This window comes from Malassezia sympodialis, genomic scaffold, assembly GCF_000349305.1.
Source record: "Malassezia sympodialis ATCC 42132 genomic scaffold, msy_sf_11, whole genome shotgun sequence".
NCBI lineage: Eukaryota > Fungi > Basidiomycota > Malasseziomycetes > Malasseziales > Malasseziaceae > Malassezia > Malassezia sympodialis.
This window is the reverse complement of record NW_017387809.1, coordinates 541,765-556,293: the sequence shown is the minus strand read 5'-3', so window position 1 is coordinate 556,293 and position 14,529 is coordinate 541,765. Positions and strand designations below refer to the sequence as shown.

Here is a 14,529-nt window from a genome sequence, read left to right as displayed (position 1 = left end):
GTTGGTGCCGGAGATATTTGTGGCTATACCAAACACTTGCTTTTCGACCTTCAGACTTTGAAGTTGAACATTGTCTGTGCAAACATAGCCGGACACTTTTCCAAGGTCATACTGGATGGAAAAGTTTTGATTTGCCGTAGCAAAGGTTTGTGATGCAGACGTATTAAATACAGATGCATCGATCCACATGTCTGCAGAACCGGTGTCAACTGCCACAGTGAAATTGACAGGAGGTGTCCCTATCTGGATCTGTGTTGTCCAGAGGTAGTCTTGATTTGACTCTAATGGCACAGTGAGGGCTTCGCCGTTTGTTCCACGAGGCCCTGGGCTCAAGTTACTGAAAAACCAGTGCCAGGATAGATTTGGTGATATACCGCGCCCTTGGTCCCCCCGCGTAATACTGTGGGGGGGAACAAGACCCGAGACCAACTGGAACCAGGCCAAAAGGCAGCCGAGCCACAAACCCAGCATTAGTATAAAGCTACCGGAAGCAGTGGGAACAAGAGGATCAACGTGTGCTTATGTAATGAGTCGATAGTCAGTCAACCTGGCCGCGCGTTCAAGCATCGACATCCACGATGAAGATCCTGGTCAAATCGCTGGCGGGAGGCAACTTCCACCTCGATGTCGAGCCCTCGGACACGGTACGTGAAGCCAATACTGATGCCAGGTGGCTTCTGTGAAGCAGTCGATCCAAAGTTCGCAGGGTCATGCGGCCGAGAACCAAAAGCTAATCTTCTCGGGCAAAATCCTGAGCGACGAGAAGACTATGGGCGAATATGAAATCAAGGAGAAAGACTTTCTCGTCGTCATGGTGTCAAAGCCTAAGGTGAAGAAGCCGGCCGATGCTCCTGCTGCGGAGTCACCTGCCAAGGAAACTGCTTCAAGCGCAGCACCGGCCGCCGCCACAACTGCTGCGACGGAGGAGGCCAAGCCGCCTACTGCTCTAGAGGATGCAAGTGAGTCGGCGCCCGAAAAGACGAGCACACCAGCTGCACCATCGACGCCTGCGGCTACTGAGTCACTGCAAGCAAGTTCGTTCCTTGCTGGCTCCGAGCTCGAGACGGCTATGAACAGTATTGTGGAAATGGGTTTTCCGCGCCACGATGTGCAACGAGCCATGCGCATGAGCTTCAATAACCCGGATCGGGCCGTGGAGTACCTGATGAACGGACTACCGGAGGAACCTGCGCCATCGCGACCTACGGCAGTCGCGCCGGGAACGCCAGCGACGCCGTCGCCTGCGCCCGCGCCGTCAACGGGCTCGGTGCCGCCACCGCGATCGGGCAATTTGTTTGAGCAGGCCGCAGCGATGCAGGGCGGTGCTGGTGCCCAGGAGAGTGAGAGTCTGTTCCCTGAAGACAGCCAGGGTCGTCAGGTCATTGACTTTGGCAGCCCACAGACGTTGCAGCAGCTACGTACGCTTCTGGAGCAAAACCCCGCGGCATTGCAGCCGCTTATACAGGCGCTCGTGCAGTCGAACCCTCAGCTCGCGGAGGCAATCAGCCAGGACCCCGAGGGTGTGTTGCGCATGCTCGCTGGTGAAGGACTAGAGGGTGAAGACGCGCTAGACATGCCGACCCTGCAGCAGCTGGGAGAAGAAGACCGGACGCAGGTCGAGCAGATGATCTCGATGGGTATTCCCGAGAGCAAGGCGATCGAGAGCTTTTTCATGTGTGGTCGCAATCTGGAGATGGCCGTGCAATACTACTTCGAGGTACGTGAGCAGCGACTAACAGGAGAACCCACAAGACTTTGAAGACTAAACGGCTACAATCGCGTCCACGATTGGGCGTCGTCGGTAGCCTCTTGCGCGGACGTGTCAGAGACAGGCGGGGAGATTGTCTTCCATGTGTCGTCACCGCTCGCCCATGCTTTCATACATGCTGTCAAAAACTTTCTCCAAGGAGAGCTGGCATAAGTGGTCGTTACGTACGGTGTAGGAAGGTAGTGCTCGCCCGGATGCCTAACCACGCGTGCGTGGGCACACACATCGATGAGCGTTTGAGTGCGTTCAAACGAAACGATAGAGTCGTTTCTGTGTTAGTGACATGACGTACTGGCCGTAAATGATCAGGGAAGGTGTCTGGAGCGGCACGGAGAACAACGGATCGAACGCAGAATCGTTAGGGCGAAAGCCCGATACACTAATCATAAACTTAAGAGGCGTTGTCTGAATGGCTTCAAGGTTCTCAGGTAGGAGTTCGGGGTGCTCAATAGACGCCGCGACGACCGCTGCCGCTGTCCCGCCCTGCGAAAAGCCCAAGACCCCATCAAAAGGGCCCTGCTCGCGGCTAAGCTGCGCAAGCGATTGAATGGCGCTCTCCCAGCCGACGTAGCCTTCTTCACGGCTCATCCACCAGGCGCGAGGCTGCTTCTCGAGCGGGTCATCGGGGCTAGGCGGCGGCGGGTCCGGGTTGGCTGCGTTAGGAAAGGCCTGAACGTGATGCGGCCCATTGGCAAAGACAAACTCGGCAATGTCTGCGTGAGATGTTCAGCACATACCCTTACACTCTTTCTGCAGTGCCATGAGCCTCTTGCGGAACGAAAACTGGTTCATCGCATAGCCATGAAGCAGAAGCACCCGGAGCTTCTTGCCAGGAGCGGGGGCTGCCATGGCAAGTGGAGGCCAACAAGAGGCGGCGATCGGACCGGGAGGACATGCACCCCGCAATGAATGGGGATGCGTTCGAATATGCTGAGGCGCCCTCGTCGATGCATCAGCATCTTTTATGTCCAATATGCCTGTACGTTCAATGCACTGACGCAGCGCTCCGATGCATGAGCCTGTACTCGTCGAGCCGTGTCAGCATGCGTTCTGCCGCACCTGCCTTTGGTCCGCACTGGATGCGGCAACCGGGTTGTCGCACTGTCCTTACTGCCGCACACAGGTAGGCGACTCGCAGTTTAGGGATGCACCGCCACTTCTCCACGCTATGGTAGACTCACTGCGTGTGCGGTGTCCCGAGGAGGGGTGCGGCTATGTATGTGAGAGGCAGCATCTGCGTGCCCACCAGCAGCAGCATGTGTCGTGGATATCGCGCCTCGTGTGTGCGCATTGCACAATGGAAATGAGCATGGACGAGTGGGATGCTCATCAGGGCATGTGCGGGGCCATGCCTGTCGCGTGTACCGACGGGTGCGACTGGCACGGTCCGCGCTCGCTGCTGGACGCACATCGCACGCAATGTGCATATGTGAAGCTTGCGCCGTACTTGCGAGAGCAGGCAGACAAGTGGGAGGCTGTTGTGCGCGAAAATGAAGCGCTGAAGCGCCGTCTCGATCAGATGGAGCAGGACCTCCTTTTGACCCGAGCACAGGCCGACGACTGTGCGTACAGCCTAGGCAAATGGCTCTGTGCACCGTCGTGGACGGCTGGTGAGGTGCCAGCGTTAGAAAATACCCTTGTTGGCTTGCGACGGACTCTTTCCGCCATGAACGAAGCTGCCCACATGTCGCAGCAGGCCAGTGAGAGTGCGCGCGCACTCGCTATGCGCACATCCATTGATATGAGTGCGATCGCTGACGAAGTTGCAAGTCTATGGCAGACACTAGCTGTGTCACCCAAGCAGAGTACCTCACGCCCGAGCGGGGCCGTCGCCCCGCGCATTGCGCGCAATGCATCGCTGCCGCTGCGCCCAGGCGCACTCCGGCCACGAGGACTGGATATGAAGCTGTAAACAAGCTAAGGAACCTAGCCAAGCTGCTGCATTACGTTAGTGAGAGGTGCAGCCGCGGCTACAGGCATAGGCAGCTCAATGCCGGAAGGGCTTGGTGCCTCCGAGGCCGGCATTGGTGTGCTGTGTGCAGGCGTCACGTCGCGTGGCGACGCAGGCGCCGCAGCCGGGCGCCCTGGAGACACTGAGAACCTGTCGAGCAGGTCCGAAATGTCGCCAGGCATCTCGGCCTGCAGGTGGCTGCGACTGCGGAGGCGGCGGCGCGAGTCCTTCGTAAACAGGGAGCCTGCCCGCGCTGGCGTCGACGACCCCACAGGCTGGGCATGACTGTCGGGGCTCGCGAGAGCCATACGAAGCTGGCTCACACTCATGTTGAGGCCACGGGCGGCCTTCGGCGAGCCATCCGCCGCATGGAGCTCCGTCGGTGGCGTCCAGCTCGTCCATGTGGGACGCGCTGACACACGCGCATCGTCCAGTCCCGAGCGCACTGTCCAAGGACGCAGGAACCATACCTGGAGGGCCTCGTCATCCACGTGCACCATGCTCTGCAGGCTTACACTGGCAGCGAGAGCGTCGCTCACTACTGCCACATCCATGGGACTCTGGCTTGCCTGGTGGTACGGGCCCGATGAGAAGGGCGGTAACTCTGGCATCAACTGGAAGCGCTCAGGCAAAACAGGCGCAGTGAACTGGATAGCCTGCACAGATGGCAGCACCTGGAAGTGCAGGTAGTCAACACCGCGCTGTGACTGCCACACCGCGCACATCTGTGCCAGCAGTCCGCCTACGAGCCAGCGGCACGCAAGAGTCTGGTGGACCAGGATAAGATCGCCCACCGCAGGCGCACTAGCCACGCGCTCCAGTCCAAAGAGTGCTGGGACCAGCGCCAGCGTCGACGGCGCAGGGGCCACGACAACGAGCAGATTCAGCACGCCACGCAGCAGCGCAAAGTCAGAAGGCGTACTCTGCAGGTCCTGCAGCTGCGTGCGCGAGACATGCACCAGCGCTGGATCCAGTGCGTCCGCCGCGCCTGGCAGGTGCGCGGACGCCAGGATCCATATGTGCGCCGCAAGCGAGTGCAGAAACCCGAGACTCTCCAAGAGTGTCTCTGAAGGGGTTCCCGCGCGTAGGCCAAGGTTCTGCTCGTACTGCAGGTAGGCCAGTAGCACATGTAGGTATGTTGCGCGTACAACTGAGCTGGACGAAAGGAGCAGGGTCTCTGTACCAGCCCAGCTACTGAGCGGAACATGCAGAGTACCTGCAGGAGCATGGACAATGCGGAGCAGGCAGTACAGCAGCGCACACAGCGACACAGCCTTTGTCTCGGCAGAGAGCGTCTCGTCCTGCTGGACCCGCTGCAGGTGCGGTGTCATCTGCTGCACGAAATCGCCCAACTGCTCCGAGTACACGGTGTGCGATGCGAGATGGCCAGCAGCCTCGATCGTGGCCTGGATCGCGGGATCGTGTACGTCGCGCTGGACGTGCGCAAGCAAAAAGTGAATGTGGCCATCAAACATCTCCGTCATGTTGAGGCCGATAATCTCAGTCTTGCTCGCGAGGATCACATGCAGCGCCTGCAGTAGGCGTGTCTCGCGAAGACTGGAGCGTGCCATCGGCGTGGCGAGCGCGTCGACAATGGTGTGTGGTACCGCATAGCGCGACGACTTGGGCGCCCACTGCGCAACGAGTCCCAGCAGCCAAACGGTCCATTCACCGGCGTCCCACAGCGGCGCCGCTCCTTCGGCAGGTGCGTCGATCCATGCGAGGATCTGCTGCACGACCGTGTGTAGATGCACGGCATCGCACGCATCGAGGATGTGGTGCAGGACCGTGAGTGCCACATTGGCTGTCTGTTCGGTTGTGGTAGACTGAGTAGACGGCATAATCACGGGTATCGAAGGCTCGCTCGGCATTGTCGCCGTTCCGTCCATACGGGCATACGACGCGTAAATGCGCTGCAGCACACAAGGCGCAATGAGCGCATGCAGCCGAGGTAGGGCTGACGTCGTAAATATCGGCGCCCGGACAATGGCATCCATGCCCGCCAGGCTGTTCACATACGCACGTTCGTCTTTGGCGGCATTCACACCCGTCTGGCACAGCTCCGCCAGCACATGGAGCACCGCGCTCGAGACACATTCATCGATTTCCATATCAGCCGGCTCGAGGCTCTCAACATAGATTGCGAAGATAGCTGCGGCGCGCGCATTCACATCGGCATCCCAAAACGTGCGCGAGCTAGACACCTGCAGCGCCTCAGTGAGTACGCTTTGTACCGTAGGCGCAATGTACACATGGCCCTCACCGCACGTCGCGACAAGCTCCTTCAGGATACCGAGGGTGATCATCAGAAGCGCCTTGGTCTTGTCGCTGGGTGCCGCACGAAATGCTCGGCATTCAGCAGCCGCGCGCACGGCGAGCAGCCGGCCCACCTTGATCAACTTCGCGGGCTTGCTCTGGGCATAATAGCACAGACGCCCTAGTTCATTCGCATTCGGGCGGTACTCGGGCGCAGTGCCGGCTAGTGCCTTGGCCGCAGGGTAGCAATCTTCAAAAAGTTTCTTGTGATTCGCCTTTGGAATGCACAACATGCCGCCGGTGGAGCACCCCAGGACAAGAGTCTATGGCGCGGATGAGCGGGGGGCGATCTCCCTAACACCCGCCACGTGGGCGGGCGCCTACCCCCGATGCAGCGATACATCGGCGTGCCAAGCATACCAACGGGCCGCGCCCGTGGCACTCGCGCAGGCTAGGAATGCGATGTCAAATACACGTCCAAATACGCGCTGGAACTCGGGGAGCGAAGAAAGCAGCATACTCTTATCCGTAGCAGTGCTTGCGCCCGCATGTAGCTGGATTAAAGCGGCGAGGACATAGATGCACAAGACCTGCGCTGTGAACAGCACGAGCAGCTGCGTGCTAATACCCGTAGACACCGACTGGATCGCAGAGGAAAGGCCCCCCAAGATCTTTCGCAGGCGCATAACAATCAGGCCACCGACCATGAGGAAACTGATCCGGGGAGACCAGGCCGCTACATCGACCTGCAAGCCTAGTAGCCGCATTATTTGGGCCAGGCACGTCGAGACCAGATCGCGCGTAGAATTCAGCTCGTATCCAAAGATGAGCAGATTGAGCAGACACTGCACGAGGCGCGCCAGGCAGTACGCAGAGAATAGATAGCCCCCTAGGAGCACAACGTAGCCAGGCCAGGTTCGCGCGTACCGAACGCGGCGCTCCTGGGCCTCCTGATGTTCCAGGTCTGAACGCATCGCATTAGCCATGGCAGAGAGCCCCATAATCTCGCTCCGCAACACGGCGAGCTCGCGGTCCTTCTGGCTGCGGTACCACCATCGAGACCACGAGGAACGTGCGCCGCCGGCTTCAAGCTCCGCCTCGACATCGTTCGCCGCCGCACGCTTCACCTGAAGCTCGGTTACAGTGCGCTGGAAGGATGTACGCGTTGCTGCAACGTCCTGTTCGCCCCAGCGCCGCCGCCGCCGTACCATCATTTCATACGAGTCACATATGGCGCCAGCAGCCACGCTGCCGGACAACACCCCAATAAGCGATACGCCTATCATGGCCGTGCGTGCTAAAATGGCGCCTGACCACCCAGATGTCGTGTGTGTCATGACACTGGGCAAAGGGACACGGAGAAACGCCCAGCACCAACCGACGAATAACGACAGACTGGCAACGGCGCGCGTAGAAACCCAGCGCCCACGAGCTCCTCCAAAGCATAATAATGCACTGGCACAGAGTGGCAACCATAGTCCGATGCACAGAATCACAGCCGTGAGAGAGATTCGCCACTGCAGCAGCAGGGTTGGGCCATGTAGGTATATATGCTCGAGAAACACGAGGACTAAGAGGATGAGACTCTCTTCCACAGCAACACAGAATAAAATGGAAGGCGCAGAGATGGACTGTACAAACGATCGATGCACAGCGCGCGCTAGCCGGGCACCCTGCGGCAGCGAGCGCGTCCGTGCGTGGGACACAGAGGGAAGCAAGTGGATATCACTCGCGCTGTCCGACTCTGTCTCCAGAGATACATACCGTGCCTCTCCAATCAGCCAGGGCAGTGCGCCGTATGCTCCCACAAATAGGACAAGGCGTAGGAGTAGTACGACGACGAGCGTCCCACCCCCCCTTGCCATGGTGGTGTCAGAACCGTGCGAGAAGCTGTCACGTGCCATACACGACGCGTCGGCTTCTCGCACCGCTTACACGCGTCCAGCCATGGACGTATCGACGCCTACGTCGCGGCATGTCATGGATGACGATTCCGCCCTTGATACGACTCTGGGCGATCATACCGCATCGAATATGACCATGTTCCCCAAGGCAGACGACTCGCTACTCAGCAGTGTGCTCTTGCGCAAGGAGCCGGCGAATGCGCCCCAGGAGGGACCCGCGCCGGCCGCGCCCGGCGAGAGTGAGTCCCCGGAGCGCATCCGGTTACAGCTGGAGCAGCTACATCAGCTAAATCACATGTTTGAGTCGTATGAACGTGCGCTCCGATCAAGCCTTACCCAGACCGAGGTACGTACGGCCGCTCTGATTCAGGCATTTGCCCAGCGGATTAGCGAAACCGACGCTCTGTTGGATTCCTATACAAAAATAATGCTTCAGGGACAGAGACGTCGTCAACTTTTGAATGATGAGAGCTGGCGAGGTGCTACACAGGTACGCAGCATAACTGACATGCCTAGCAAGCTGCGGCAGAGCAGGCACAACGACAGGAGCACCGCCAGGTCAGATCGAAACGAACAGAAGCGGAATCTGATGTGCGCGAGAAGGCTAAGTTATCGTCGTCTATCCCCACACGTACTGCTCAAGGGCAGGGTCTACCTAGTCGGCCTCGGACGACCTCGCGTCCAGGTAGCGCCACTGAGGCAGGCACCGCTAGTCAAAGGGAAAAGCGTGCCCGTAACTTCCAGTCATCCCGCGGACGCCCCCGTGGCGAATCTTCACTACCAGTACGCGGCGGACGCATCCCGCTATAAGGCCTCCTAAGGCTACCACATATGTAGACTAGCAGGCAAATCGCCCTGAACGCATCACGTGTGCAAAGGGACCTCGCACGGTCGGTTGGCCCGTGTGGCGAAGTATCACATGACTGAGATGAGATCCAGCCCCGCTTTCGGGTGCCATCTTGCGTTGTACTTTCATGTCAGTGGAGACAACATCCCAAGGTACGTGCTCGAATGCCACTCATAGTTAGCTTTGGCTATTCGCAGTCTTGAACTGCTCGATGCATTGCATCGAGATGATCGGGCGGCGATAGCGTCCCTCGTCCAAAAGATGGATGTGTCGACCGCGAAGCCCAATCTTGAGTCGCCTTTGCACATGGCAGTCCAATGCGCACTGCCTGCGACCATTGAATATTTGCTGTTCGAGCTTCAGGTGGACCCCAATATGCCCGAAACAGACACGGGCAATACTCCTCTCCATCTTGCCGTGTCGACAAATCGGATCGAGGTGGCTCAGCTGCTACTTTCCCATCCTGCGATCAACGACTCTCTCCAAAACAAAGAAGGGAAGACGCCAGACCAACTTGTTACCTCTTATGAGATGATGCAAGTTTTACAGAAGTCACACAACACACTGCGTGCTTTGATACAGAAGCACCTGGACGAGTTCGAGGCACAAAGGTCGCGTGGTGACCCCGCAAGTGACGAAGAGGCGAAGCTAGTTGAAGTGATCAGTCGTCCTAGAGTGACTGCGGTCGATCTTGCTACTTCTAGCAGCGCTACCGGCAAGGATGTGCTGCACACAGCCGTCAAGTACAAAAGTGTAAATCTCATCAAGGCGGCGATGGCCCATGGAGCTGATCCCTACGTGAAAGACATGAGCGGCCAGAGCGCTAGTGACATGACGAATGACGAGCAGATCCATGCCTTGCTCCGCCAGATGGCGCTTGCGGGGGCAGAAAACTCGTTAGCGCATCAGCAGGCTCCTATTTACAGAGGCTTTATGGAAAAGTGGACCAACTATGTCCACGGCTACAAGGTCCGCTGGTTTGTATTGGAAAATGGTGTACTTTCCTACTACCGAGGCCCAGATGATGAAGGCCGCCAGGCCCGGGGCGTAATGCATCTGCGGTTCATGACCATTGTGCCCGATCGGAAGGAGCGCAACCGCTTCGAGATCATTAGCAGCAAGGACAAGGATGCTATGCGGTGGTTCTTGCGAAGCAGTGATTTTGCCGAGTGCACGCGATGGATTCAGCTTTTGGAAAAGGCGCGCCAATTTTATTGCCATGACACAGCTCCTACGGGAGAATTATTGACTGCAAAGAGTCAGGGTACAATGGAGTCGAACTCGCCCATTCAGCTCACCAGTACTAGCAAAAAGGAGGAGGATTTGGACTTGCAGCATGCTTCAATGCAGGATACACCCGCCGACGAGGATATGAGTGAAATCGGCAGCATCGATGATGGTGGATTGGAACAAGAGCCAGGTGCGATGCCTTACTCGGCCAATTTCGCCAGGGTCAACAACCTCATGGACTTACACTTTGAAGTCGTGCTGAAATTGGTCGATGAATTGGACAGCCAAGCCTCGACACAGGGCTCAGTGCCCACTGGCCAGTCTGTGGCGACAACTAACAGCTCCAATATCGTCATTCCTACTACCTCGGTGGCTGGCCAACCAGCGCAGCCTGTCATGTTAGGTGGAGTGGCTGGCCAGGCCTCTAACTCTGATGCCGCCGGATCACAAATTCGCATGGCGCTTCGTCGGTCGCTGGAAGAACGTGCACAGCTTTGGAAAGAATTCAGCAATATGGTGCGCGAACGTGAAGGCTATCTTATGAAGGAGCTTGAGCGTGTGAACCGTACTTGTCAGCTGTGGGAAGAGCAGATGACCGTGTTGGGTGGACAACACAGGCAGCTGGAAAACGATTTACATGAAGCAGCCAGTGAGAACAGGCAGATGCGCAAGGAACGACGTCAATTCGTGAGCCATATGCCCACCACTGAAGAACCTGAATCTATGACCCAGGAGCAAACAAATGAAGCCGGTTCCAGTATGAGTGCACCTGTAGGTGCTACCGCTGGTGCTGTGAGTGCCACCGTGGGCGCCGCTGCAGGTATGGCTGGTTCGATGCTATCCAAGATGATGCCCTCCAGCTGGAATGCCCGACAGGAGAGTATGGATGAAGAGGATGAGTTCTTCGACACCGTGGATTCGAACAACATTCCGAACCTTCATGTGGAAGGACCTCTTAGCCGACAGGGCACTATGGAGTCGGGCTGGGACTCGAAGGATGCCACAGAGGGTGCCACAGAGGGTAACGCAGAGGGTGCCACAAAGGATGAGAGTGCACCTCAGCCCAATGCCGAACAGGGTCCAGCTGGTGTCGTCGGAGAGCAGGTTAGTCAAGAAAAAGATGAACCTAAGGAAGAGGGAGCATCATCGCCGGATAACAACCAAAGCAAAAACACAGAAAATACACATGAACAAAACGGTACACATTTCCTCGAGGGACCAGGCTATGAGCCCTACAAGCATCTCCGCCATAAGATGCCGATCGGTAAGGATGAGCGTCCAGTCATGTCTTTGTGGGGTATCTTGAAGAACAACATTGGCAAGGACTTGACGAAGATCTCATTCCCCGTGGCTTTCAATGAGCCGACATCCATGCTTCAGCGTATGTCAGAAGACTTGGAGTTTTCTGAGTGCTTGGACGCGGCTGCTTTGCAGTCGGATTCAACGCGCCGAATCATGTATGTGGCAGCCTTTGCGATGTCGAACTACAGCTCGACGATTGGCCGCATTGCGAAGCCCTTCAACCCAATGCTTGGCGAAACGTTCGAATACATTAGTGTCGATGGCCAGTACCGCTACATCAGCGAACAGGTCAGTCACCACCCACCGATCTCGGCATGCTTCTGCGAGTCGCCTGGATGGGAGTACATGGGGTGCGTGGATGCCAAGTCGCGCTTTCTTGGCCGGTCGTTTGAAATCACACCAACAGGTGTGGCCCATGTTCGCCTCAAGATAAAGCCTGAGTGGGTCCCCGCGCAGAAACGAGACTCGCTTCCTCCTTCGCCTGATAACGATGGGTTGTTGATGGAGCACTACTCTTGGAACAAGGTTACTACCTCCGTGAGCGGCTTCATTACAGGCTCCACTACTATCGACCACTTCGGCGACATGAATGTGGTGAATCATGTTACGGGTGACAAGTGCACATTGTCATTTATGCCTCGAGGATGGCGCAGCGCAAATGCCTATGAGATTAGGGGCCATGTCACTGATGCTAGTGGTAACAAGGTGTGGGACATTGCTGGTCGCTGGAGCAGCCAATTGTTAGCGCGTCATGCAAACAGTCAAGGTGGTCTGAACCCTGATGCGAAGCACAGCGGTGCAGACCCTGTGGCCAGTTCGAAGAACGACAATGAGTATCTCCTTCTCTGGCGTAACAGTGCTAAGGCAGATATCCCCTTCAACCTCACTCCGTTTGCTGTTACTCTCAACTCGAAGCCTGATGGTTTGGCCCAGTGGTTGCCCCCTACGGACTGCCGACTTCGACCTGATCTGGCTGCCTTCGAGGTTGGAAAGTTCGACGATGCAGACCAACTCAAGGTGGAGTTGGAGAACCTACAACGCTCTACACGTCGCAAGCGTGAAGAGGGTCAGCTCCCACCGCACAAGCCACGTTGGTTCTCGAAGACGACAGACCCTGACACATCGGCCCAGTTCTGGAAGCCCCACACGTCGAAAGACAGTTCTGGTCGTGAGACAATGGATTACTGGATTGAGCGCAACAAGGTTGGATCCAAACGTATTCACAATGAGCCTGCTCAGTGGGAAGGTTGTGACCCAATCTTTGGCGAAGCGTCGAAGTAACTCAATTAGACCATAGAACTCCACATGGTAGTCTCAAGCGCGGTGCATACAGCCGGGACTTCTGACTAAGCAACTGGGAGGCATAGCAACGACGACGGCTTTCGTTCCGCACCTCCATAACTGCCGTGATGTCTGCCTTTCGCGCGACGCGCACGCTGTTGAACAAGCTCCCTGAATCGCCTGACCTGTACCACTACACAGAGGGTCGCACTCCGTTCTGGCGCAAGGTCCGCAGCCTTCTCTCTCTCAACCCGTACGTAATAAGAAAAAGCCGCTCTGACAGTGCAGTGAGATCTCGTCTGGTCTACCCCTTCCTCTGCTTGTAAGTGTTCTCTTTATATTAACTTCAAGAACCGCTACCCTCAGCCTGCTTCGCGCCCCGAGAAGCCTGCCACTGTTCCGTCCAAGGGTATGTCCTTTTAGTTGGCTTGATGTTTGATACTAACACCTGTGCGACTGTGCACACTGATATACAGCTTCGGGTATGTTTCTAGATTTTTCTGACCGAAGATATCGCGCAAAACCTCTACCACGACCGTGATTTCCGTCGCAAGTACCCTCAGACGGATGTTATTACACAGCAGTACTTGACTGAACTGCTCCTGGCTTCGCCCAACGAGGACGGCACCAAGAGGTGAGTTGCATGAGTTTTTTGGATTGACGCAACAGTCTGCCTTTGCCAGGCTCAGAGCAGTCGACTACGCTTACCGTGCCCTCAGACCTGGCTTCGCCGACCGCATTCACGCAGGTGCTGGAGCAGGTGCAGGTGGCCCCCGAGAACAAGTACTCGGCCACAAATATGCCGCCTAAGTTCCCGTCGACCAAGACGCACCATGTGATGAAGCTGCAGAAGGATGCGATTCCTCACGGCAAGCATGATTACTTCCCTGTGTACGTTGGCAGTAATCAGCTTTTTCTAACAATCCCAGGGACAACTATGCGTGAATGTAGGCTCTGTAGGTGAATTTGCGGGCTACTACGGTCGTGCGTAACGCTGCCTGAGTAGGACGGAGGCGAACCACGTGGCACGTGCTACGTCCTGATCCACCATGTTCAGGTAGGTTTGGGCGTGAGGAAGTAACATGTTCAGCACATTACAGCGGCTCAACCTGGTCACCGCCTTTGCGTTGAGCGTGATCTCAGTGGTTCTTTCTGTAATTGCTTTGACAGGTTTGCAGATCGGAGAGCCTTTTTGCACCATGAAAATCAACAAGGCCGATATGTGCGTCTGCGCTCGCTAACCAACAGTGTATTTGGTCGAGCAAGGTGGCATGCCGATAGGCGCATGCAGCAGTTTGTTGAAACGAGATTGGATCTCGATCTCGATCTCAGGCCCTTGTTCAATTGGAACACGAAACAGGTGTTCCTGAGTCTTACAGCATCGTATGAATCTCCGCGTCGCGTGCGTATGCTGTGACTGACAGCCAGGGTAAAAATGATATTGTTATCTGGGACAAGATTGTGCGCTGCGAGCAAGACGCACTTATGCGTATACAAAATATGCCCAACAAATATGGTATGCGAGACTATCTGAAATCCTTCGAGTACGTGCTAGCTACAATTAACACGCAGCAATGTCACAGCCGTAGACTACCGCGTGGAATGGAATGTGATGCCGTATGTCGGTTTCATGCAGCGCGGCGTCACAGAGCGCTCAAAGCCGTTCATGCTGGCGCATGAAACGACCTCAGGAGGTCAAAAGCCCAAGCTTATGCCCTACTAACACATAATTCCATAGGGTATGAATGCGTATTAAAGGAACCACTCAGCTAAGCGCTGAAAAAAAGGAACGCTTGCGCTTGGCGTGACTGTCTTCTTCGGCAGAGACAGCTGCTGTCGCACCGGCCATCTTGGAGGCAGGAAGCGCAGATGCTGAATCTTCTTCTGAACTATCCGAGTCGGTGCTCGCAGAAGATTCTGTGTCGCTAGATGCCTCCGAGTCAGCTGCCGAAGTCGCAGGGCCTAGCATGGCCTCAATATCGGCGCTTGC

At 56.6% G+C, this 14,529-nt stretch overlaps 6 protein-coding genes across 6 annotated transcripts; 3 read left to right on the top strand and 3 right to left on the bottom strand.

Annotated features, from left to right (window-relative positions):
* Positions 1-1,069: 1,069 nt before the first annotated feature.
* On the top strand, positions 1,070-1,766 carry MSY001_2578 (uncharacterized protein; the record flags this gene model as incomplete). Its single annotated transcript, XM_018884440.1, has 2 exons — positions 1,070-1,717; positions 1,740-1,766. The coding sequence occupies 2 exons, from the start codon at positions 1,070-1,072 to the stop codon at positions 1,764-1,766; spliced, it is 675 nt and encodes a 224-aa protein (XP_018741100.1).
* Positions 1,767-2,014: 248 nt separating this feature from the next.
* Positions 2,015-2,617, bottom strand: MSY001_2577 (uncharacterized protein; the record flags this gene model as incomplete). Its single annotated transcript, XM_018884439.1, has 2 exons — positions 2,015-2,481; positions 2,506-2,617. 2 exons carry the CDS (start codon positions 2,615-2,617, stop codon positions 2,015-2,017), a joined length of 579 nt encoding a protein of 192 aa, XP_018741099.1.
* Positions 2,618-3,711: 1,094 nt separating this feature from the next.
* On the bottom strand, positions 3,712-6,268 carry MSY001_2576 (uncharacterized protein; the record flags this gene model as incomplete). Its single annotated transcript, XM_018884438.1, has 2 exons — positions 3,712-3,738; positions 3,818-6,268. 2 exons carry the CDS (start codon positions 6,266-6,268, stop codon positions 3,712-3,714), a joined length of 2,478 nt encoding a protein of 825 aa, XP_018741098.1.
* Positions 6,269-6,355: 87 nt separating this feature from the next.
* On the bottom strand, positions 6,356-7,261 carry MSY001_2575 (uncharacterized protein; the record flags this gene model as incomplete). Its single annotated transcript, XM_018884437.1, has 1 exon — positions 6,356-7,261. One exon carries the CDS (start codon positions 7,259-7,261, stop codon positions 6,356-6,358), a length of 906 nt encoding a protein of 301 aa, XP_018741097.1.
* Positions 7,262-8,798: 1,537 nt separating this feature from the next.
* MSY001_2574 (uncharacterized protein) lies at positions 8,799-12,539 on the top strand (the record flags this gene model as incomplete). The annotated part of the gene is made up of 2 exons (XM_018884436.1): positions 8,799-8,878; positions 8,924-12,539. 2 exons carry the CDS (start codon positions 8,799-8,801, stop codon positions 12,537-12,539), a joined length of 3,696 nt encoding a protein of 1,231 aa, XP_018741096.1.
* Positions 12,540-12,667: 128 nt separating this feature from the next.
* On the top strand, positions 12,668-13,484 carry MSY001_2573 (uncharacterized protein; the record flags this gene model as incomplete). The annotated part of the gene is made up of 7 exons (XM_018884435.1): positions 12,668-12,792; positions 12,828-12,861; positions 12,906-12,948; positions 13,016-13,021; positions 13,050-13,173; positions 13,209-13,430; positions 13,469-13,484. The coding sequence occupies 7 exons, from the start codon at positions 12,668-12,670 to the stop codon at positions 13,482-13,484; spliced, it is 570 nt and encodes a 189-aa protein (XP_018741095.1).
* Between the last annotated feature and the right edge of the window lie 1,045 nt (positions 13,485-14,529).